The sequence below is a fragment of the Ochotona curzoniae genome, unplaced genomic scaffold, assembly GCF_017591425.1.
Source record: "Ochotona curzoniae isolate NIBS_2020 unplaced genomic scaffold, NIBS_Ocur_1.0 contig_2294, whole genome shotgun sequence".
Taxonomy (NCBI): domain Eukaryota; kingdom Metazoa; phylum Chordata; class Mammalia; order Lagomorpha; family Ochotonidae; genus Ochotona; species Ochotona curzoniae.
This window is the reverse complement of record NW_024465405.1, coordinates 202063-226562: the sequence shown is the minus strand read 5'-3', so window position 1 is coordinate 226562 and position 24500 is coordinate 202063. Positions and strand designations below refer to the sequence as shown.

General features: G+C 44.0%; 1 protein-coding gene across 1 annotated transcript in view; it reads right to left on the bottom strand.

The window, feature by feature from the left end:
- Positions 1-24500, bottom strand: part of CAB39 (calcium binding protein 39) — a 90856-nt gene that overhangs the window by 27294 nt on the left and 39062 nt on the right. Inside the window, exon 3 of the mRNA XM_040972281.1 lies at positions 888-1052. Coding sequence (XP_040828215.1) covers positions 888-1052 — 165 coding nt within the window. The remainder of the gene's footprint in view (positions 1-887; positions 1053-24500) is intronic.

Below are 24500 nucleotides of genomic sequence, written 5' to 3'. Positions count from 1 at the left end.
TGCCTTGTAGGTGCCTGCACAGAAATCTCATCTCTTGGGACCAACCACACTTCGAAGAAAAAGTCAAAGTGGAGACTGCTCATGATCATGCCATGGTATTTCACTGCCATATATACTTCTCAGACTAGTTTGCTCAGGCTGGTATTAAGGACCATTGATTTGACTGTTCACAATCCAGCTGTACCAGCTTGGGCCACAACCTCAAATGCTAACCAGGGTCTGGTGGGAGATACAAACGGGTAAAACATGCTCCAAGACAGAAATGCCAGCCATATTATCCACAGCCAACCTGGAGGGGAACCCCATGTAGCTGTTCATTCTAGGGGAGGGACCTACTAAGACTATAGGTCCAACACTGCTAAACTTCCCACAAGTCAGAATTGCATATTAAATCCTCTGCTACTTCAGTTACGTGAATTAAGAGATTTAAAACCAGTACTGAACAAACACTTATGATCTCTGCTGTAATGAGTGTCTCAAAGAGAGACAAACGTAGTCTTTTCTAAAACCTTATCAATCTCTGGAATTCTAATATTCTATAGTCTTCTGGTTGCTCATTCTTTGAAAGGCAAGGATCACTGAGTTATATAATCCACTATGGTACTCTGAATAACAACTGTTTATTAGACACAACCTAAATGAAAGGGCACCATGATGAACACATAAGAATCTTGGCCCACAATGAGGCCAAGCAGAGAGAAGCTGGCCTGGGCCTTGGGTTCCTACTGTAATCTGCTAATGAGGTGGGTGCTTTGGCACACTTAGAGAGTCAGGAACCCTGGAGCCAAGAGCCCAGCAGGAGTCTTAAGATGCTCCAAAGGAGAGAACATACAGAAAAAGACTTTGAACAGGGTGCTGTTTCTGAAAAATAAGAACCGATTTCTTACCTCAAAGTCAATGAGCTGTAAATCAGCTACCAGGGTGCTAAGGAGTCCACTATTATATAGCTCTTGTGCCAGCTGTGCCACTGCTTCTGTCTGCGGTTCTTTTTCATTTGTGCCATACAGAATTTCTTTCATGGCAACCAGATTTTTGGAAACTTCTTCTGTAGCCTGATTTTGGGGGCAGGGATTGGAGAAGAGGAAAAAAAAAACATATCATTTAAACAAACATCTAATATACACTTGTTAAGTAACTTCTCTGAGCATGGGGGTGGGGGGTGGAGGGGACTTTTTCCCTGCCCTCTGGAGTGAACACTGTGCAAGTGCAGATCGACCCGCACGCTCCATGGGAACACCAGCGAAGCATGACATGTGCTCTGGGACACAGAAAACCCCATTCACATGGGGGGCTGAGAAAGGGGAGGAGAGGGCCAGGCCTTCTCAAGTGGCAAACAGGGAGGAGGTGCCTGAGTGGAGCATCAGAGAGAAGGACCAGCAAAAACCAAGGATAAAAGGATGAAGGAGTAGGGCAAGGTCAGGAGGGAGTGAGGAGGCCGCAGCTGAAAATGAAACTGACAAAGGCATTAGCAACAAGCAAAACGCCAGCAAAGAACCTCCACCTCAGGCCAAGATGGAGGAACAGGGACCAACTTTACTGACCTCCTTGACAAAGACTAGAAAGTTCTGCAAAACACTAGACTCCAGGGAGCACAGGCCAGCAATCCCCAAGAGAAGGCAAACAAATGAGGGAAACCTCAGCAAGGCCCCAAGTGACTGCGAGCCTCAGCAATGCAGGGGAGGTCAGCAGACAGGGCCGGCAAGCAGGAGGGCACCTCTGAGTGTCCGCTCAGCAGAGCCTCGCACAGAGAGCTGCTCAGGCTCGAGCCAGCCCCAGAGCACCCACACAGGCTGTGGGTGATGCTCATCTCATCACTGGAGTGGATGGAAAGCCTCCTAGTCAAGAAGCATCAGGCAGACAGGATCCAAAATGGAAAATACCACCAATAATGGGGAGAACTAATCAAAAGAAACAACCTTGGAAATGACAAGTGGAAGATTTACTAAAGAAGGACAGTTACAACAACCATCAATATGTTCAAGACACTCCGAGCACACTACAGAAGACGGCCAAATCCAACACTCAGGAATAATAACGCCAACGCCTGAGGTGAAAAGCAGCCTGAACAGGATTCATAGGAGCTCAGACGAGGCAGAAAGCAGGAAGTTAAGACAGAACAGTGAAAGCTACCCACAAAGCAACACAGAGGGAAACAGAGAGCACATGGCTGGGCGGCAGGGCGGCCTTGAGCAGCGTCAGCAGTGGAAGCGCAGGCCCTGCAGGCGAAGTGCACACTACACATCTGGAGGCACACTAGCCAGTGCTTCCAAGCTTGATACAACTAAAACTCCACAGAGTCAGAAAAAGAAGGTCAAATTATTTAAAATTCAATAAAAAAGAAAAAATTTAAGTAGCCATTACAGATTAAAACCACAAACTTCTCGGCAGAAAAGGTCAAAGTCAAAAGCACTTTGCCGGGGGGGGGGGGGGGGTTGACTAGCAGTCATTCTAGAATTTCATATGCAGCAAAAACATCTTTCAAAAATGATGAAATATAGAGACACAGAAACATTTTTATCCTCAATAGACTTTCAATATGATAAATGTTTGTCAAAGTTCTACTGGCCGGGCTCTGCACATGCCGGGATCCCATTTGGCCACCGGTTTTAATCCCGACAAGCCCCGTTTCCCATCCAGCTCCCTGCTTGTGGCCTGGGAAAGAGTGGAGGACAGCCCAAATCCTTGGGACCCTGGACCTATGTGGCAGATCCAGAAGAAGCTCCTGGCTTCAGATCAGCTCAGCTTCAGCTGTTGTAGCCACTTGAGCAGAGAATCATCAGATGGAAGATCTTTCTTTCTATCTCTCTTTCTCTCTGTAAATCTGATCTGCCTTTCCAATAAAAAAAGAACAAAGTTCTTCTGGCAGAAGGAAAAGAAAATGACTCAAGATGAAAATCTGCATGAAGTGCTCTGGAGTTAGTCATAAGTAGCATAACAAATTTATTTACTTATTTGAAAAGCATTTGATAGAGAGAGACAAAGACTGTTCATCTTCTGGTCTACTCCCCAGGTTGCAACATTGCAGTAGGGCTGGTTCGAAGCCACGGTCAGAACTTCCTCCAAGTCTCCCATGGAGGTGGCAAGTACCCAAGCACTTGGGCCATCTTCTGCTATTTTCCTAGACACATCAGCAGGGAGCTTGATAGGAAGTGGAGCAGCAGAGACCTAAACAGGTGCTCTTACGGGATGCCAGGGTTGCAGACTTACTTTATTTATGCCACAATGTCAACTCCATTAGGTTCTTTAAGAGAGAAATGGCTAAAATTAAAATAACAACATGTTCTAGGGCTATATAGCATGTGAATGGCAACAACAGCTCAAACGTCATTAAAGGGAGGTTCCGGAAAGTGAAGATGTACATTCTTGAAGTTAAGGGGCTATAAGCCCTAAAGCAATAATTGAAAAACCAACTAACTCAACAAACAAACAAAACCCTTCAACACCCATAAAATTATGAGTTTGTTATAACAAAGGAGACACATGATATGTTAGAGACATTTAAAAAATAAATGCTGGGCCCGGCGCGGTGGCGCAAGTGGTTAAAGGTCCTCGCCTTGCACGCCCGGGATCCCATATGGGCGCCGGTTCTAATCCCGGCAGCCCCGCTTCCCTTCCAGCTCCCTGCCTGTGGCCTGGGAAAGCAGTCGAGGACGGCCCAAAGCCTTGGGAACCTGCACCCGCGTGGGAGACCCGGAAGAGGCTCCTGGCTTCAGATCGGCATAGTATCGGCCCGTTGCGTTCACTTGGGGAGTGAATCATCGGACGGAAGATCTTCCTCTCTGTCTCTCCTCTCTGTATCTCTGCCTTTCCAATCAAAAAATAATATAATATTATATTATATATTATATTATATAATATAAATATATTTATTTATAATAATATAATAATATTATATTATATATTATATTATATTATATAAATATAATATATTTATTTATAATAATATAATATTATCTATAATATTTATAATATTATAAATATTTATTTATAATATAATATCTAATATAATATAATATTATTTTTTGATTGGAAAGGCAGATATACAGAGAGGAGAGACAGAAAAAAAAAAAAAATGCTGTGAAAAACTCACATACACATCTTTGGCCAGAAACGTATTTCTGTAAGATCATTTCGCACAGATTCCCAGAACATCAGCATTCCAACGGTAAACAATCCCCTTAACAGCCTTCTTCAAGGACCGCATTGCTCACCTTAAGTATGTCCACTGGCCAGTGAGGCAGAATTAGTGGATTTCAGAATCTGATGGCTGTCAGACAATTTTATAAGGAAGCCAATGTTGCCTCCCACAGTCTGCCAGTCCTAGACAGGCTCCGCAGATCGCAGTATTTCAACATCTCTTCCAGGTACAGGCTCCAGTAGAAGCAGTATGCCTGTCTCTTTGTCTTTTTTAAAAACCCTGTTTACTTCTAGAATTCTCCAAGTATGGCGGAGCTATGTTCTAACCCTACCCTGAACAGCTGTCAGCCCAAGTCCCAGTCTCACGGCACTTTCCCAAACTTCGGCAGTGGTGTCATAACTGACTCACAGAGCGCTTAGCATCAACTAAACCCCTCTGACTTTCAGAAGTATAGCTTGCTAAAGTCAGAGTTCTCCTAAATTGCTCCTAAACTGGAATGAAGGATACTAAAATGAAGACTTCAACTCTTCTCACTAGTTAAGCTTCCATCATTCAAGATTTGGAAGTATTTGTGAATTCTGAAGGGCATCCAGTGTAGCAACTACTGTACTTGGATTTGTGTTATCTGAAAATTTCATGTATATGCTTCCCAGAGCTTGCCTACCTACTTCCTGCAAGGATGGAAACACTGCCACAGAAGGAAATCGCCTGGTTTTGCACCCCCATGCCTCGCTTTTGGTGGATATCTACCAGCAATCTCAGCACATGGCTGCCTCATCAGACACATGCACCTTTCAAATCATATTCCAAAGGTTTCTTGTCAAATATCTTAATAAAAATAAAAACATACTAGTCTTCCACATTTCCCAGTTACAAGAAAATCAAATGAGCTGAGCCTGCCATAACCTTTTTACTGTGCTCATTTCCCCTACCCACCGTTCTTGCTGAAATGCTCACATCAGCTTGCAGTGACATCATCCAACCTTACTTGGGATCTACACGAGGCAGCCCTTTACACTCCCAACTGGCCAGTGTGGACTATTCTCTGTAGTTCCTTAAAGCTTTCTCATGGCCATTCATCATCTCACAGGCACATTTTAAGTAGTTCACATGGTCCTATTTTTCTGGCCCAGGAGAAAGTCATTTATTTATGAAGAATAAGTTGTTCTCTTATAATCTATTCTGTTGCATTTGCAGCCCTATTTCATTAATTTTTATCTCTCAGACAACTCCCTGTGACAGAGAAAATGTGACAACAGGTCTTTGAATGCGTTCTCTTTTGATTTTATACCATGAATTTCTATGTGCAAAGTCTCGGCCTCCTTTGCCTCTCGAGCCTGCAGTGACCTACCATACACGTCAGGTCATGCCCTTCTTTGGAATCATTATACAATTCTAAATTTAGATTCACATCTCTTCTGATAGAAAAATCAATGAAAAGAAGGGAGGTGAAAATTTAAAGGGAACAGATTTCTTCTTGAGATGATAAAATGTTCTAAAGGTGTAGCACTGATTGCATATACCTGCCAGCAAACTGAAACTCAGTGAATTTTACTCTTGAAACAGGTGAACTGTACACTCTGTGAGCTCCAGCTCAATAGACAGTAGCAGGATCACACCGATTCTTACTGTCCCGCACTGAATGGCCCCTGCACGCACTCAGGATGACCGTGAGTGAGCTCAGGGCAGCACCAACAGCCCAATATTCTCATCCACCTGCATACAGGAAGCCACCTGGCCACATCCTCTCCTCATAGCCAATTCCTTACCTGATTTTCCCTATCAGTTTTTTTTTTTTAAGATTTTATTTTGGGCCCGGCGCGGTGGCGCAAGTGGTTAAAGGTCCTCGCCTTGCACGCCCGGGATCCCATATGGGCGCCGGTTCTAATCCCGGCAGCCCCGCTTCCCTTCCAGCTCCCTGCCTGTGGCCTGGGAAAGCAGTCGAGGACGGCCCAAAGCTTTGGGAACCTGCACCCGCGTGGGAGACCCGGAAGAGGCTCCTGGCTTCAGATCGGCATAGTATCGGCCCGTTGCGTTCACTTGGGGAGTGAATCATCGGACGGAAGATCTTCCTCTCTGTCTCTCCTCTCTGTATATCTGCCTTTCCAATCAAAAAATAATAAAAATAAATCTTTAAAAAAAAAGATTTTATTTTTATTGGAAAGTCAGATACACAGAGAGGAGGAGAGACAGAGAAGATCTTCCGTCCGATGATTCACTCCCCAAATGACTGCAATGGCTGGAGCTGAGCCAATCCAAAGCCAGGAGCTTCTTCTGAGTCTCCCACATGGGTGCAGGGTCCCAAGGCTTTGGCCCATCTTCCATTGATTTCTCAAGCCACAAGCAGAGAGCTGGATGGGAAGTGGAGCTGCCAGGATTAGAACCGGCACCCATATGGAATCCCAGCACATTCAAGGTGAGGACTTTAACCGCTATGCTATCACGCCAGGACCTCCCTATCAGTTTTAAAATATGATCAAGACATCCCTTTACATCTGTTGACTCCACAGCTCCCTCCCACCTACCACCCAGGCCATAATTAAACCTCTCAAAGCATATGCCTAGGTGTACTATGGCCCACATCTCTTTTCTCACTTCCTACTGAGCCCAATTCCCCATGGCTTCTATGCCCAGTACTTACAGGTCTTTGGCTAATCATCAACTAATTCCGTGCCACCAAATGCAATGTTCTGTCTTCATTACACCCGAGCTCTTGGCTGCCTTTGGAATTATGAAATCACACCTTCCTTTCAGAACTGCTCCTTCTCCATCCTTGGTGACTCAACACCACCACAGTCGCCCCTCCTAGTTCGCCAGCTGCTCCTTCTGTGTCCTTCTTGGTCCACCTTCCTTGCCTAGGCCACTATAAATTTGGAGCATTACTCAGGGCAGTACTAGCCCTTTCCTTTGTTCTTCCATAGTTGGTGTGATCTCATCCAAACCCAATGCTTTAATTAAATGCAGATACCTCACAGATTCCTATCTCAAATCCAGTTCTCTCCCAGCTCTTGCCAGCACATTCAGCAGCCTGCTCAAGATGTCTCTACTCGGGATGTGCCAAAGCACTTCAAATCTAAATCACCTAAAACAAAACTCAAAATCTGGTCCAGGGCATGTATCTTTGCTTTGTTCTTCACTGCAGATAATGCTAACCCTGTCACTGCTATCACACAATTCAGAAACTTAGGTGGCATTTTCAACCTCTCCCTTTCCTCTTCCAGGCCTAGTAACTAACTTATCACTAACTCTCCCAACTCCAGTCATTTATCTCCATTACCATTACTACCCAAGCCCAAGTTCCCATAATTCTTGGCCAGACTATTAAATTGCCTCCAACTGATTTCCTTGCCATCTCTTGTTAAGTTCTCCATATCCCATTCTCCACATCATAATTAGAATGACCTTTCCTTAACATAAATATAATTAAGACATTACCTCTGTTTAAAATGTTCCAGTGATTACCTACTGTTTCTTAAGATAAAGAAAATTCCTTCTGACTTTGGCCTGTAAAACTCTGCCAGGTCTGGTCCTGCCTCTGTAACTGTACTCTATATACACAATCCTTCCCCCTCTGGTCGCCGATGCTCTTGCTACACTGGCCTTCTTCCACGGTTCATGCACATACGGCTTCCTGTACTCTTACTAGTCAATGGACTAGACTGCCCAGCTCAGAGACCACTTCCTCAGTGTTTTTTAAAGATTTTTTTAAAAAGATTTATTTATTTTTATTGGAAAGTCAGATATATACAGAGAGGAGGAGAGACAGAGAGGAAGATCTTCCAGCCGATGATTCACTCCCCAAGTGACCTCAATGGCTGGTACTGCGCCAATCCAAAGCCAGGAGCCAGGAATTTCCTCCAAGTCTGCCACGTGGGTGCAGGGTCCCAATGCTCTCGGTTGTCCTCAACTGCTTTCCCAGGCCACAAGCAGGGAGCTGGATGGGAAGTGGAGCTGCCGGGATTAGAACCTGGCGCCCATATGGGATCCTGGCACATTCAAGGCGAGGACTTTAGCTGCTAGGCTATTGTAACAGGCCAAGTAAAGTCTTTCTGGATAAATTCTAGCACTGCACTTTCTCACCACTGTCTATTTCTTCACAGTATTCCTCATAACTGTATATGATTCTGCTTTTCCTTGAGAATTAAAAATTACTGTTTCCTTGTGTTCCAGCAGGATCCTAGTATATGTAAGTGTTCCATTCACACATGGTGAACAGCTGAACATTAACTCAATTCACAATTCTGATGCAGAAATGAGGACCCGAAGGAACCACAGCTTTGCAACATCCTACCAAGAAAACTAAGGGACAAGACTTCGGGAAATCCAGAGACATTGCTATAGCAATGAAAAACTGTACAAATCATTAGTTCTAGCCAGAGGAAAAAACAGGAGGACAGGCCATTTGGTTTACTCCTTGGAATAAACAAATCAGCTTGAACTCCTACCTCTTAACTAGCCCCAGGTTGCTGGATCACCAGCAATGAAGGAAAAGGGGGAAACATTAGCATCAGAAATCAAAACCTCATGCAACACTGGATGGAACAGGCTTTCCTTCAAGAACATACAAAGGGTAAAGTGAAAAAAGTAACCTCATTTAAAGGGAAGAGGCGACTAATCAACTATAGCCAGGCCCATCTGAAAAAGACCCACAGCGGCGAGCAGAGGAATGGCTGAGGGACTCAGTAATGCTGCCTGAACAGTCAGCACATGCTTGAGCACTAGTGTGGACCTCAGCATAGCAGCTCCTGCACCTGTTCTCCCCTCCCCAACAGGCAGACTGTCCAGGTCGGAGGAAACACGACTGTCTGGGACAACTGAAGAGTTTTCAAGGCAAGCTGGGTTGTGATCTCACAGAGAAACCCGGAAACACACATGTCACAGAGTACTGCCTACTCTGGGGGAAGAAGGGCACTTGCATTTTTGACTCACTCTATTTCAGACTTGTTTGAATATTTATAAATCACATTTTACTTTTTAAAAAAATATACAGATGAAATAAAGATCAAAATGTTAACTACATTGTGCTAAGTGGTTTATTATTTTATTTCTTTTATTTGAAAGTTACAGAGAAGGAGAGAACCATCCTCTGGTTCACTCCCCAAATAGCTGCCACAGCGGGGGCTGGGCCAGGCTGAAGCCAGGAGCAAAGGTGTTTGGGCCACCTTCTGCTGCCCTCCCAGGTGCATTAACAGGGAGCTGGATGGAAGCAGAGCCAGCAGGGACACGAACTGGCACCCATGTGGGATGCTGGCATTGTAGGTGATGACTTAACATGCTGTGCTATAATGCCAGCCCATATTTCTTTTTCTTCTTCTTTTTTATTTCTTCTTATATTTCTCCTTCTCTCCCCACAAGACATTTCCTGCCCCAATTTTAGAAATTTACATCTAGGGCCCAGCGGCGTGGTCTAGTGGCTGAAGTCCTCGCCTTGAACGTGCTGGGATCCCATATGGGCGCCGGTTCTAATCCCGGCAGCTCCACTTCCCATCCAGCTCCCTGCTTGTGGCCTGGGAAAGCAGTTGAGGACAACCGAGAGCATTGGGACCCTGCACCCACGTGGGAGACCTGGAAAGAAGTTCCTGGCTCCTGGCTTCGGATTGGTGCAGCATCAGTCATTGCGGTCACTTGGGGAGTGAATCATCAGATGGAAGATCTTCCTCTCTGTATATCTGACTTTGTAATAAGAATAAATAAATCTTTAAAAAAAAAAATTTACATCTAACAAATAGGCCTGAAAATGTAAGTAAGCAGTATCAATCATACTAAAAAACAGTCCCACAACCAATGTCAATATAAACTTACACTGGAAAGGGATTTAACAGTTAGAGCTTAACTATTCACAGGTAGGTAATGTGCATAGAGAAGCAGTGATTGCCAAAGCTGGGCTCTTCCATCGTTGGTCACCATCCACACAGTTCATCAGTGGCACGATGACACACATGCACACAAAAAAATAACACAGAAACAAACCTAGTCACTCAAGTTGATAAAACAAAAAGCTTTGAAAATGGGGTGGAGGGAGGGAAGGGAGGAAATGGAAAAGAAAGGTGGAAGAGCCCCAGGGTGGGGGATCCGGCAGGACTCAGGTCCCCTGCCTGGGTCCTGCCTGTGAGGTGGGTGCTGGGTTCGTGAGCCCAAGTGGCAGGGCATCCGGTGAGGCTCTGGCCCAAGTCCTTGGACGCACCTGCAAGAACATGTTCTACTTAGTGAAAAAGGTGGAACAGTGGACACAGGCCCTGATGTAAAAGGAGCACATGGCAGCTCATTTGACATCAAAGCAGAAAGAGAACAGAACAAACTAGACTACTACCCCAGGCAAAAGATGACAGCAAAAAATCTTGGTGAATGGAGACTTGTGGCTTACTATATCAGCCACTGGGAGGGTGGCGTCATCCTTGGCTCGGTGAGATCGACAGCATTCCAGAACTTTCTAAACCCCCTGGGCAGAACCCTCGGAATATGTACACATTGAGACTCATGGTTGATATGAGGTGGCAGTTCCTTATCCCTGGGTACTGGGATGTTTGGAAAGTTTTGAATAGCTTTCCTCTTTGTCTCTCCCCTTCCCCCAGAAACAACAAGAAGAAAGAGCAAATTTGGAAACAACGAATTCACCCAATTTTCCCTAAACCTCAATCCTTCCCACCCTGATTAACCATGTAATATTTATAAAAAATTAATAAAAAGACAACCAGAAGTATTTCACAAGAAAAGGCAATTCAGCAAGTATTTATGCACTAAAGATGCCACATACAGAACAAACAAACTTGGTCATTCTCGTTCAGATTGGATCTGTTCCCTTCATTGATGTTCATGTGGCCCTGCCTGGTCCATCCTTTCTGAATTGTTTGGATGCTCTATTCCTCTCTGACCACATCCTGCTCATCAGCCACAACCCTTCTGCACCCTCACACCTACGGAGTGAGCCAGTCACACACACACACACACACACACACACACACACACACACACAGAGGATCTCTGAGCATTACCCTTTCTAAGCTGCTAAAACAGCATTGGTCACCTATGCCACTGTTTCTTTAATAGCCACATTCCCTGTCCTGGCTAAGACTGCATGTTTCAGTCCTGTTCATGCTGGAAGCTCAGTTTCTGGCTTCCCTACCAATCTTGGGTGTGCTTTACTGAAAATGTTCTACAGAAAGGTGATGTTTTGGGACAATGGTGTGGCACAGCAAGTTAAGCAACACTAGCATCCCATACAGGCACCATTTCCTGGCTGCTCTGTGCTATGATCTAGCTCTTGGCTAATGTACTTAGGAAAGCAGTAGAGCTTAGCTCAAGTGCTTGGACCCTTGTCCCTGTGTGCAAGATCTAATGAGGCTAGGCTCCAGTTTTAGACTGGCCCAACCGCAGCTATTGCATTTGGGGGTGGTGCTGGTGGGTGTGACTGTAAGGTAGAAGATCTTTCCTTCTAACAATGTCATTCAAATAATTATTTTTTGGGGGGGTGATGTTTTATTGTTCAACTGCCTTCAATCCAGCTGACAAACATTTCTTCAACTTGTATTGATTTCAACCAGGAATCCTAGTTCAACTTAAGAGATTCTAGTCTCAAATCCACATTGAACATTCAGCTTTACTGTTCTGATTGTTCTGATTAAACAAAACATTCTCAGCCTCCTCACTCCACCTTTATGTATTTCTGCTTCAAGTCTGGCAACACTAGAGGCTTTTGGAAAAGGCAACCAGCCCCCAGCTCACTACTGACAAAAGGAGGAAGAATGCTTTTATAGCGCAGACACCCGCTCCACCACACAACCCATGCAATAGCCTACTGGTGCCATGCGCCTTCTGACATGATGCCCTCAAAAGGACACGTCACTGCTGTGCTGTGGCATTATTTGTCCAAATTGCATAAACTACACTGAATCAGGACTCATCAGTCAATTGCAAATCTGACAACATTCTACAATTAATCAGCTACAAATTTTCCAAAGTGTAGTCATTAAAGAATCAAACTTTTCTAGGTTCAAGAAGATATTAACACTGTAGGCTCTGAACACACTGAGACCCCCTGATGACCCCTGAAACAGGCCAGGGTGAGTGCACAGCCTCTTATCAGTGTCTGTTCCTGATGTTATCGTTATTTCCTAACTATGTGCAATGTGACTATCTGAGGAAGCTGGATGAAGCATCCTCCACACCCATCCTGTCCATCAGTCCTCCAGGCTGCCTTTTCTCCCAGTTGTGGGCCAGTTTACGTTAGCTCCAAGGGTGATGGCTCCATGTCTGGTTGCTGCAGAAAGGGCTCTGGACCAAGAGAGAAAGCAGCCATGACTCAAGCTTCCCCAGTGCTTCCGCCAGCTATGAGGCCCAATGAAAATTCCCTGGATCTTACTGAATCATCTTGAAATCAAGAAGGCTGAGCCAGATCATGCATGAGATCAATTTTATTTATTAAGACCTCAAGTCCCAAGTAAGTTCTTCAATTCTCTCGTGTCCTGTCTTCTACTTTGACCATCTGACTCCAGCGGTGTTAGCCACTGCTCAAGCACACAAGGCTGGCGGCCGCACTTGTCTCTGCTCTCAGAGCCTCTGGCCTCAGGCCCTTGCCTCGCTGCTTCACTGGTGGGAGGGCTGCAGCTTCTCATTCGTAGCTCTCATTTCCCTAGGATGTTCAAGGGCTTGGGAAAGATCTTACATTTCTTTACTATACTCTATCTCCACATCAATGCCAAAGATGACAATTTACCCTGGGATGACTTTGTGGTTCGGCTGAGTGACTGTTTGGGCAGCGTCTGTCAGTTGAACATGGTGTTCTGAGACAGAAGCACTTGTAAGGGCCAGTTAGGCTCATATTATATTTCACGGGCACAGAGTGCTTTCTTACCAGTGGCCAACTGTTATATAAATACACGAGCAAGGAGGCCCACGTGGCTGGACTAGGGGGACTGTCCTTCACTGTGGACCCGTCAAGGTGAGAGGTAGAGAATTCTGTCGAGTTTTCCAGAGCAGAGGTGACTCACTCTGCATGGCTCTACAAAGTGGCCACATGCTGTGGGAGCCAGGAGATACCACGAGCAGAGCACCATGGGACAGAGTCTGACCGAAGTATTAAATCCCTTCCTTCAAGGGAACATTCCCACAGTGTCTGTACTATTTTACCATCACTAGAGGCAATCGTTCAAGCACCAAGTAGTGAAGCAAAACCACTTTCAGAAGACAGCTTCCCCACCCCCCCAGTACCTCCAGAGCACGTCCCTCGGGACTGGCAGCCTGCACCAGCCTTGCCTCCCTTTGGACCCCACAGCTCAGCAGGCCCAAAGCTAGGAGGCAAAGGTAACAGGGCAGCAACTCACACACCAAAGGACAGGCTCGTGTGTGATGGGATGCAAGACTGGGGCTCCCCTTGCTCTCATCCCCAGATTCTAGTATTTACCAGTTAAGACTAAGCTCAATATACAAAACACCCTTTAAGACAAATGTAGCAAGAACATGCCTGACATATAGAAATAGCTTTTTAGACAGTAAAGATCTGATAAAATATCGTAGTGTGGCATAGCAAGTAAAGCTGCCTGTGTACCCAAATGAGTGATAGCTTGATTCTGGCCACCCCATTTCTGAACCAGCTTGCTGTTAATGTGCTCGGGAAGCAGCAGAAATCTCCAGTGTTTGGACCCCTCCACCAACTTGGCAGACCTGGAAGAAGCTCCTGGCTTCAGTCTGACCCAGCCCTGACTGTGTGGCCATTTGGGGAGTGAACTCAGATGAAAGATCTCTCTCCCTCACAATGTAATTCTGCATTTCAAATAATAAATCTTAATGAAGTATCCCATTGAAGTGGTTAAATAATCATGTGAACTTCAAATGCAAGACCATGAAAAGCTTGAAAAATAATTAAATCAGTAATATATGTAAGTAACACCCAAGCCAAAAAAAAAAAAAATCAAGCAGGTCTCAGAACAGCACGATCTTACACTCACTCACTCATCTGTCCCAGAGTCAGGAAGAGTGGAGACAGACGCTCTAAGGACAGCGACACTTAATCCCAGACATTTCATGCAGCAGTGAATTAAGAATGAATTATAGTTTTTCTTTATACTCTTTATCCTTTCAGAATTCTTTTGAATGATTATGTGAGTATGTATGTTAAGAACATATTACCTTCTATAGAAAGATTTAGGGTTGGGTTTTTAATTTTCTTTCCTTCTACTTTTTAAAAAATATTCATTTATTTGAAAGGCAGAGTTACAGAGAAAAGAGAGGGAAAGATAAAGATCTTCCATCTTCTGGTTAACTCCCAAAATCCCAGCAACTGAAGCCAGGAGCTTCTACAGGCCTCCCACATGGTTTAGTCTGTTTCACTAATTACTGCTACTTTCGCAGGTAATTAGTAGAAAGCTGGAGGAGAAGTGGAGCAGCTGTAGCCAGGACTCGAACTGGCGCACATATGGAATGCTGGCACCTGCCAAAAGATGGTGCTGGCTCTTAGAGCTGCATTAAAACCACTAGGCTTGGGCCTGGCGCAATAGTCTAGTGTCTAAAGTCCTTGCCTTACATGCGCCGGGATCCCATATGGGTGCAGGTTCTAATCCTGGCAGCCCCACTTCCTATCCAGCTCCCTGCTTGTGGCCTTGGAGGTCAGTTGAGGACAGCCTAAGGCTTTGGGAACCTGACCCAACGTGGAAGACTCAGATGAAGCTCCAGGCTCCTAGCTTTGGATTGGCTCAGATCCAGCCATTGAGGCCACTTGGGGAATGAACCAGCAAAAGGAAGATCTTCCTTTTTGTCTCTCCTCTTCTCTGTGTATCTGACTTTGCAATAAAAATAAATAAATCTTGAAACAAACAAAAACCCCACTAGGCTTATTGAAAGAAACACAGGTTCTTTCACACACATGTACATTGCACACATTCATGTTATCTGTGAAGCCTTTGTAAACAGGGAAAGAATGCAATACTGAAGTAAGAAGAAAGAATGTGGTGACCACAAGGTTTTAGATACATGCAGCTTCACTCATTATGTCCAAACGCTTCCTTCTGCTCCCCCTCCGGAACCATTTTTAAAGTTTTAAATTCTGTTTTAAAGATTTATTTTATTTTTATTGGAAGTCAGATTTAACAAAGAGAAGGAGAGACAGAGAAAGATCTTCTGTCTGCTGGTTCATTCCCCAAGTAGCTGCAATGGCTGGAGCTGAGCTGATCTGAAGCAAGAAGCCAGGAATTTTTTCCAGGTCTCCCATGTGGGTATGGAGCCCCAAGGCTTTGGGCCGTCCTTAACTACTTTCCCAGGCCACAGGCAGGGAGCTGGAAGGGAAGTGGAGCAGCTTGGACATGAACTGGCAACCATATGGGATCCCAGAGAATGCAAGACAAGGATTTAGCTTAACATTTTTACATAAGATGTTATTTGTTCTAAATATTTATTTATTTATTTGAGGTTTAGTTATAGAGAGTTCAACATGTTCAGTTGAAATGATGCTGCAGTGCAGAATCACAGCATCCTAAGCCAAATGTCACTTGATCAGTGACTTCCCAACTAACTCCGAATGTGCAAATTAGGATAAAGCAAGGTGAAAAAGAGGACCCAGAAGGAGAAAGGACACCCACGGCCATGACCAATTTGCATCTTCTGAGCACCTTCATAGACATGAACCATAAAGTTTACAAACCACACACACACACACACACACACACACACACACACACACACACACACTTTCACTCATTCCAAATTTCTGTTTCTACTCCAATTTCTCTGCTTCTCTCTCTTTTTAAGATTTATTTAATTTATTTATTTATTGGGAAAGGCAGATTTCTGGAGAGAAACGGAGACAGGGACAAAGATCTCCTGTCTGCTGGTTTACTATTTAAATGGCTCCAACAGCAGGAGCTGAGCTGAGCTGATTTGAAGCCAGGATCCAGGAGCCTCTTCCAGGTCTCCCACGCCAATGCAGGGTCCCAGGAATTTGGGCCGTCCTTGACTGCTTTCTCAGGTAACAAGCAGGGAGCTGGATGGGAAGTGGAGCAGCCAGAGCCATGCAAGGCAAGCATTTAGTCTCTAGGCTATCATGCCAAGGCCCTCCAATTTCTATTTTTTTGAAAATTTATATTAAAAAAATGACTTATTTTTATTGGACAGATATATAGAGAAGATCTTTCGCCTGCTGATTAACTCCCCAAGTGGCCGCCATGGCCAATGCTGAGCTGATCCAAAGCCAGGAATCAGTCTCCCACATGGGTGCAGGTCCCAAGGCTTTGGGCCGTCTTCTACTGCTTTCCCAGGCCACAAGAAGGGAAGTGGAATAGCTGAGACATGAACTGGCATCTGTATGGGATCATGACAATGTTCAAGGCGAGGACTTTAGTCACTAGGCTACTGCGCTGGGCCCTCCAATTTCTAATAATAATGCTATCTGCTATAACCTAGCAGAACAAATGTCTCTAAATAAATAGGTGACAAAATTTTGGGGGTGATTCGACCTGTTACAATCAACCAACTCCACATAGGCGGAAAAACAGCCACAGATCACATATACATGAATAGCCAGCTGTGATCAAGTCCAACCACACTTCAGAAACCAGGCAGTGGCCCACCTGGAGGGTGGTTTGCCCACTTGGGCCCAAAAATGTGTGTAACAACCATTTACATCTTTTCAATTCTCCCTCAGAAATTTATTTCATATCTTCTCCTTACCAAGTTTGCCTTCTTTTGCTTTCTTTATCAGAAAGTCAGAATTACAGAGAGAAGGGGTTTCCACCCACTGATTACTCCCCGGATGGCCACAGTGAACAAGTCTGAGCAAGACTGAAGCCAGGAACCACAAGCTTCTTCCGGGTCTCTTACAAAGCCATTTTCTGCTGCTTTCCCCAGGCCATCAGCTCTGAGGTGGGATAGCCTGAACACGAACTGACACCCATACGGGATGCTGGCATCGCAGGTGATAGCTTTACCTATTAGGTCTCGGTGCCAGCCCTACCAAGTTCATATTCTGCCACTATCTAAGTCTATCTTTCCAAACACACTTTCTTTCTTACCCCATCTTTGACTTTAAATTTTGGTTGTAGGAAAGTGAAGTTGTACATAACTCTGGAAGTATGTCTGGCAGTTTCTTATAGCAACAATTGATAACTCATAATTATCTGCATGGATCTCATGGGACTTCCGCTGTATGAGAGAAAGCTAATCTCAAAAGATTTGGTACTGGGGCTGGTACAATGGCTCAACTGGCTAGTCCTTAGCCTGACAAGTGCCACTATCCCACATGGGCACCGGTTCATATCCCAACTACGCCACTTCCAATCCAGCTTACTGTTTAAGGCCTGGGAAAGAGTAGAGGATGGCCCAAAGCCTTGGGATCCTACACTGCCTGGGAGACTTGGAGGACGCTCTTGGTATCTGGCCTCAGATCAGTTCAGCTCTGGCCTTTGTGGCCATTTGGGGAAGGAACCAATGGAAAGATCCTTCTTTCTGTTTCTCCTTTCTGTAAAATATGCCTTTCCAATAAAAAAAAAAGATCTTAAAGAAAAAGATTAGATATTATATGATTATATTTATATGACATTCTTGAAAAATCAAAATTCATAATTTCAGAGGCCAGATAAGCAACCACCAGCAGGGGTTTGGGAGAGGAGATTCGGGTGTGACTACACAGTGCCAGCAGAAGACACTGGGGACAGAACAGTTACGTAGCCAAGTGTGCTGTAATACAAACTCACACCATTGGCCCTCCGTAGCTGAATCCTATGTTAATGAAGTCAACCACGCCAGATGAGAAATATTCACCACAAGGCACTGCATATGAAATTGCCATTATTCCCTAAGTAACAGATCATAATAACTACTGACACAGCATTTATACTGCATTAGATACTATAGGTAACTTAGAAATAATTTAAAGTATATAGGAGGATGTGTGTAGGTAATATGCAAACACACCATTCTTAATTAATCAATTAATTAGCTTTAAAATATGTATTTACTTATTTATATTCGGAAGGCAGAGTTAGAGAGAAGGAAAGACAGACAGAAATCTTCTTCCATGTGCAGGTTCTCTTTCCAAAATGCTACAACAGCTGAAGCTGAGCTTTTCCAAAGCAGAAGTCAGGAGCTTCTTGCAGGTCTCCTATATGGGTGCAGGGCCCAAGCACCAGGGCCATCCGTCCCTTTCTCAGGCTATTAGTACGAAGCTGGTTCAAAAATGGAGTAGTTGGGACTCAAACTGGCATCCATATGGGGTGCTGGTGTTCCAGATTAAAACTTAGCCTGTTAATGCCATATTGCTGACCCTTATTTATCTAAGAAGCAGGTAAAGAGAGTGAGAGCAAGAGCGAGAGAGCGAGAGAGAGAGAGAGAGAGAGAGAGAGTGAGAGCGAGAGAAAGGTGCCCATCCACACAGCCAGGGCCAAACCTCTGAACTGGAACCTCACTCCAGGTCTCCTAGGTGGATGGTAAGAACCAATTCATTCGAATCACCACAAACGCTTTCAAAATAAATATAGTTCCCCCACTATATCCTTAGTTTGAACAAAAGGTCTTTTTCTTCCTTTCCGACTCCTCCGACACACATTAGCCCCCTTCCCTCTGAACCTACGAACCACGCTGCCCTGCTCAGTGTGCATCTCTGTGCATGGCCCCGAGGCAGCAGCAAGAGCTTTCCATTCTTGGTCCTCACAGAACTCCATCCTAGGTTCCTCTATACTGCTGCCGTGTCCCTTCTCTCTGTTAGAGTAAGCATGACTCCCATGTCTTTCTGCTCGCCGAGCTGAGGCTCCCTGTGTGAGACAGGACAAGAGGCGGGGACGGCAGGTAAGAGTGGAGGCAGGGGACTGGCCCAGCCAGGCAGGTACTTTACTCCTTATGTATTCCTGGGGCATACAGATACAGTTTCTAAGCTCCATCTAACTCACATCCACTTCTCCAATCCATGAACAACATTTACTTCCCTTAGCAATCTGTTGTGGTTCTCAGTGTATAGACATTTCATTTCCTTTGTTAGATGTAACTCTATTTCATAATTTTGATGTTATCTTAAATGGGATTTTAATTTCAATTTTATTTCCAGGCACATAAGGCATGGCTTAGTCTTTGGTGCCACAAAGCAAGCCTCTAAGTGGGATTTTTAAAGATTTATTTTTATTGGACAGTCAGATATACTGAGAGGAGGAGAGATAACAGGAAGATCTTCTGTCCGCTGATTCAGTCCCCAAGCAGCTGCAACGGCCACAGCTGAGCTGATCCGAAGCCAGGAGCCAGGAGCCTCTTCCGGGTCTCCCACGTCGGTGCAGGATCCCAAGGCTTTGGGCTGTCCTCAACTACTTTCCCAGGCCACAAGCAGGGAGCTAGATGGAAAGCAGGGCTGTTCGGATTAGAATCAGCGCCCATATGGGATCCTGGCACATGCAAGGCGAGGATTTCAGCTGCCTGGCTATTGAGCCAGGCCCTAAGTGGGATTTTTAAATAATTTTGAATTGTCTATTACTATTACATAATTAATTTTTAAGAAGATTGATTTTATTTTTATTGGAGGAGGAGAGGAGGAGAGACAGAAAGATCTTCCATTTGTTGATTCATTCCCCAAGCCAGAGCCTGGAGCCTCTTCCAGGTCTGTTACGCAGGTGCAGTCTCAAGGCTTTGGGCCGTCCTTGACTGCTTTCCCAGGCCACAAGCAGGAAGCTGGATGGGAAGTGCAACCACCGGAATTAGAACTGATGCCCATATGGCATTCCGAAGCTTGCAAGGCAAGGACTTTAGCCACTAGGCTACTGTGCCAGGCCCCATAATTAATATTTGTGTGGTGATTTTGTAGCCTGTGACCTTGCTAAGTTCAATTATTAGCTCTATTTTTTTTTTTGGTAGATTCCTTTAACATTTCTTTGTATACAATCACTATTATCCACAAGTAAGTTCTGTTTCTTTACAATCTGAATTTCTCTTGTCTTACTGTGTAGGGTAGAAACACCAAATGCAAAGATGAACAGAAGTGGTGAAAGTAGGTATGTCTTTTACAAATAACATGATTCAGGCTTTCACACACAGTGTTAGCTCGTTGGCTTGTAAATGCCTTCATCAGACTGAGAAAGTTCTCTTCCTGGTTTGTTGAGTTTCCTTGTTTAAAAAATCAGAAATGACTGCTCCCCCCTGTCCCATTCATCTACTGATAGCTTGATGCGTGAATTATCTTGATGGAGTTTTGAACTTTAGACCAACACTGCGTTCTAGGAATAAAACCCAGGGGGCCATTTTCATATTTTCCTACATTTAGATTCCATCTGAAATATCTTATCTGTTTGGAATTTTTGTACCTATCTTCACAAGGTGTTATTAGTCTGAAGTTTTATTTTTCTTGGTAATGTCATCTGATTTTGGGATCAGTAACCATGTTCTGACAGAACAAGTTAAACTATTGCTTTCTCTTAAATCTTCGGATTTTTGTCTTTTCAAAGAATTTATCATTTCCACCTACACTGTCAAATTTATTTCCATAATGTTTTTCATCACATTTCCTATTACCTCGCAGTATCTGTAGTAGTCTGTATTGTCAACTTGTCATTCCAAGTACTGGTACTTTGTGTCATAGCTAGAATTTGTTTTACTGAGCTTTTCTTCTTTGGCTGCTATTGTTTTTCAATTAATGTTTTCTACTTTGGTAATTACTTCCTCTCTCCTGCTTACTTTGTGCTTAATTTGTTCTTGTTTCAGTTTACCAGGGTGGAAGTTCAGACTTGCCTGACTTTCTAATAAAGAAATCTGGTGCTATTAATTTGCCGAAGCCATGCATTAGCAGCATCCCACTAATACTGCGACGTTGCTGTTTCCATTTTGGTTTCAGCTTATTTTCTACTTTTTTTTCTTGAATTCATGAGTTATTCAGAAATAGGGTATTTAACTTCTAAAATTTTTTTTAATTTTCCAAGGCTTTTTCTGTTACTGATTTTGAATTTAATTCCTGTGCAGTCATGGGATATATATCACAGAACTTTAGCCTTGAAAATATACTGTGACTTATTTTTATAGCCCAGAACATGATCTATCTTGATAAATGTTCCAAGAACACTTCAAAAGAATGTGTAGGTGTGTTCTGCTGTTGTTAAGTGAGCTATAAACGCTAATCAGGTCAAGCTGGCTGATGGTATCATTCTGGTCTAACTAGAACGTTGTTTTTGCCTACTTATTCTATCAATTATTGGGAGTAGGATATTGATAATTTCTTCCTGCAATTCTATCACTTGTTTATTTTAAGCTCTGTTATTGGGTACCAACACATTTAGGATTGCTATATACATTGAATTAACTAATCCCTATTTTATTATGAATGGATTTTTCTGGGCCTTCTTTTAGATTAATCTCACATTTCTAGACATACTTTCTTTTCACGGTGCTATACATTCCTTTTTTTTTTTTACACTGATCACTTAGCCCTAACTTTAACCACACTGAATATGCATATTGGTAGGATTCCATCCAACTCCTCTCTCCCCAGAGAACTGACCCTTCTCTGATGTCTGATTCAGTCAGACACAGATTTTGCGATCTTTACTCAACTTTTACTCACAGACTTTGCTAACGAAGCTGTTTAATCCTCAGATAAGTTAATAAATGTTAGTTCAGAGAAGCATACTGTGTCTGGAAGCAGACCACTGGGACTGTGCCATCAAGCTTGTGGTGATTCAATCAAATCTATTCCGCATGGAGGCTTGAATACTCATATAAAACATGATCTGATCACCCTCAGGTAATGAGCACAAAACCATACAGACTGTACCAGGGGCCCCAAGATATACCTCTTGAGAAAAACCAGGACAATACCTACAGCAGCATCTGCATGACTGAACTCACCAGATACTGGTGTTCAGAAGAGAACCAGGAGACAATGTTTCAAGCTCATGCTGCTTTCCATGCCACGATCAATACACGCAAACACTGGGACAGGCGTTTGTCACAGTGGTTCAAAGGCTATCTGCAGCCCATATCTCAGCTCCTCCCTTGTGGATATGTACCACGGCAGGTAGCAGATGCTGGCTCAACCTGAGTCCCTGCTACCTACTTGAGAATCCCAGACTGAGTTCCTGGCTCCTTATTTGGCCTGGCCCTCTATAGCTACTGGAAACATTTGGGAGCAGGTAGATCAATCGACAGATGAGGATCTCTCTGTATCCTTCAAATAAGATAAAAATAGATAAGTAAAAATTAAAAAACACAAATACTTAGGGGCTGATGTGGTAGTATGGTGTGGTGTCCCTGGTATCCCACAGAGGTGCTGGTTCAAGTCTTGGCTGCTCTGTTTTTGAAGCAGCTCAAGTCCTTGGGCCCCTGCACACACGGGAGACCCAGAGGAAGCTCCTCGCTACTGGCTTTTAATCATCACCTTAGCTCCAGACATCATGGCCATCTGAGGAGTGAATGAGAGACAGAGGTCTTCCCTCTCAGCGCTTCCCATGGATGGATTTGGGGAGTGAGAAAGGAGTCACGGAAGACTCTCAAGATGCTCGGTCAAAACAACTAGCAGGGCCCGGCGCAGTGGCGCAAGTGGTTAAAGGTCCTTGCCTTGCACGCCCGGGATCCCATATGGGCGCCAGTTCTAATCCTGGCGGCCCCTCTTCCTATCCAGCTCCCTGCTTGTGGCCTGGGAAAGCAGTTGAGGACGGCCCAAGGCTTTGGGACCCTGCACCCGCATGGGAGACCCAGAAGAGGCTCCGGGCTTCGGATCGGCATGGCATCAGCCGTTGCGCTCACTTGGGGAGTGAATCATCGGACGGAAGATCTTCCTCTCTGTCTCTCCTCTATGTATATCTGCCTTTCCAATAAAAATAAAGTAAATCTTAAAAAAAAAAACCAACTAGCAGGACGGAGTTCTCTAACCGTGACTGTGGAGGCTAGGGACAGGTTTTATGCTGCATTCTGCTTCAAAACAGTAAAATTTGTACATGTCAAGTACCCAAAAGATCTTGCTGGGAACTGAATGGTAATGCTTTAGCAAACTTAAAAATTAATTTGGGAAGAAATGACACCCAATCTGTATTTCATTGAGATGGGAAGAGTAAGGCCCAAATATTCTTTTCAGCTTCTGAGGAGAGCGCCATAGTTTTTTTCATTTAGTTCAACATCTTTCCTGATGGAAGTATTCTTACACTTTTTCGTTGCTATAGTAAATGAGACCGTTTAAAGAAATTACATTCTTTAGATGATTTCATTTAGCATTTAGGGAAGTTACAGGCATTTTATTCATTTAATTAGAAACTGTAATAAACTATTATCTTCCCATTGATTCTCTTAAATCTTGTAGACACATATATATCAAACCTATAATTTCTTTCTACTTATGAGAATTGTATATGTCATTTCTAATCCACCTTTTTATATATTAGCTGGAATTTCCAAACAAAGTTAGATAATAGGTCAGAACAAGCACTCTGGTTTACCAGGTTGTCAGTTTCTCAGGATGATGCTGACATCAGTGTCATTTTCCAGTTTTAAATCCAGTGACTAACTAGATTTCTATCTTCCCAGATCTTGGTCTCCTCTTTCACTGTTGCATTAGTTGCTACTTCCTTTTGAGTCCTGATCAGAGAGTGATCAGAAATTCCAGAGATTTCCTTATCAGCCTACTTCAGAAACAGCAATTTGATCTATATTTCCTACTGTAGGCATGCAAAAAACTAGAATTTCCACAGAAAATCCAAAATAAGGTCAAGTTACAAAAAATTTTACAAGTTGCATATTGCTTCCAATGCAAGAAAAAAATATTAACTGAACAGCCTGTAACCATATCTTAATCCCATGAGTATGAACTTTCCTTTCTTCTCAGAACACAAACCACAGTCTCAGACTTAGAAAGATAGTAGTTAAACAATCTAAGCTTTATATTAACACAGAAAACAACCTGCTACACAAAAAGGTGGGAGATGTTTTCTAATCAAGAATCCACTGCATAATCCATAGGCTACCTAGCCCATGGAAGCAGGTGCTAAGGACGGCACAGGTAGGACAGAAATGACACACTAATCATAGAGGTCACAGTCTACAGTAAGACAAAAATACAGCAGCAACATAGAGCAAGAGAAACCTTCTAGATAGCTTCTCAAATGTTAGAGATCTGTTCCAATGGGCTGTGCCAGAAGATGGGCACCCTACAAAGCCATCTGAAAAAAAGCAGAAGGGGCACTAGGAATGAAGACTGTGGTGGAAAGGGGCTGAAGGGAACAAGACTGCAAGCAAAAGCAACAAGCTAAAGAACATAGCACCAGAAACGAATACCTGACCTGGTACTGACTGCCTGAGCCTACCGAATGCCGGACGCAGGGGCTATGACCCACCAGATCCCAAAGGTCTGCTGTGCCCAGACAGGAGTCCACCTTGAAGACACATAGCAGGAAGACAGTACTGGAAATTCAAGGGGGTG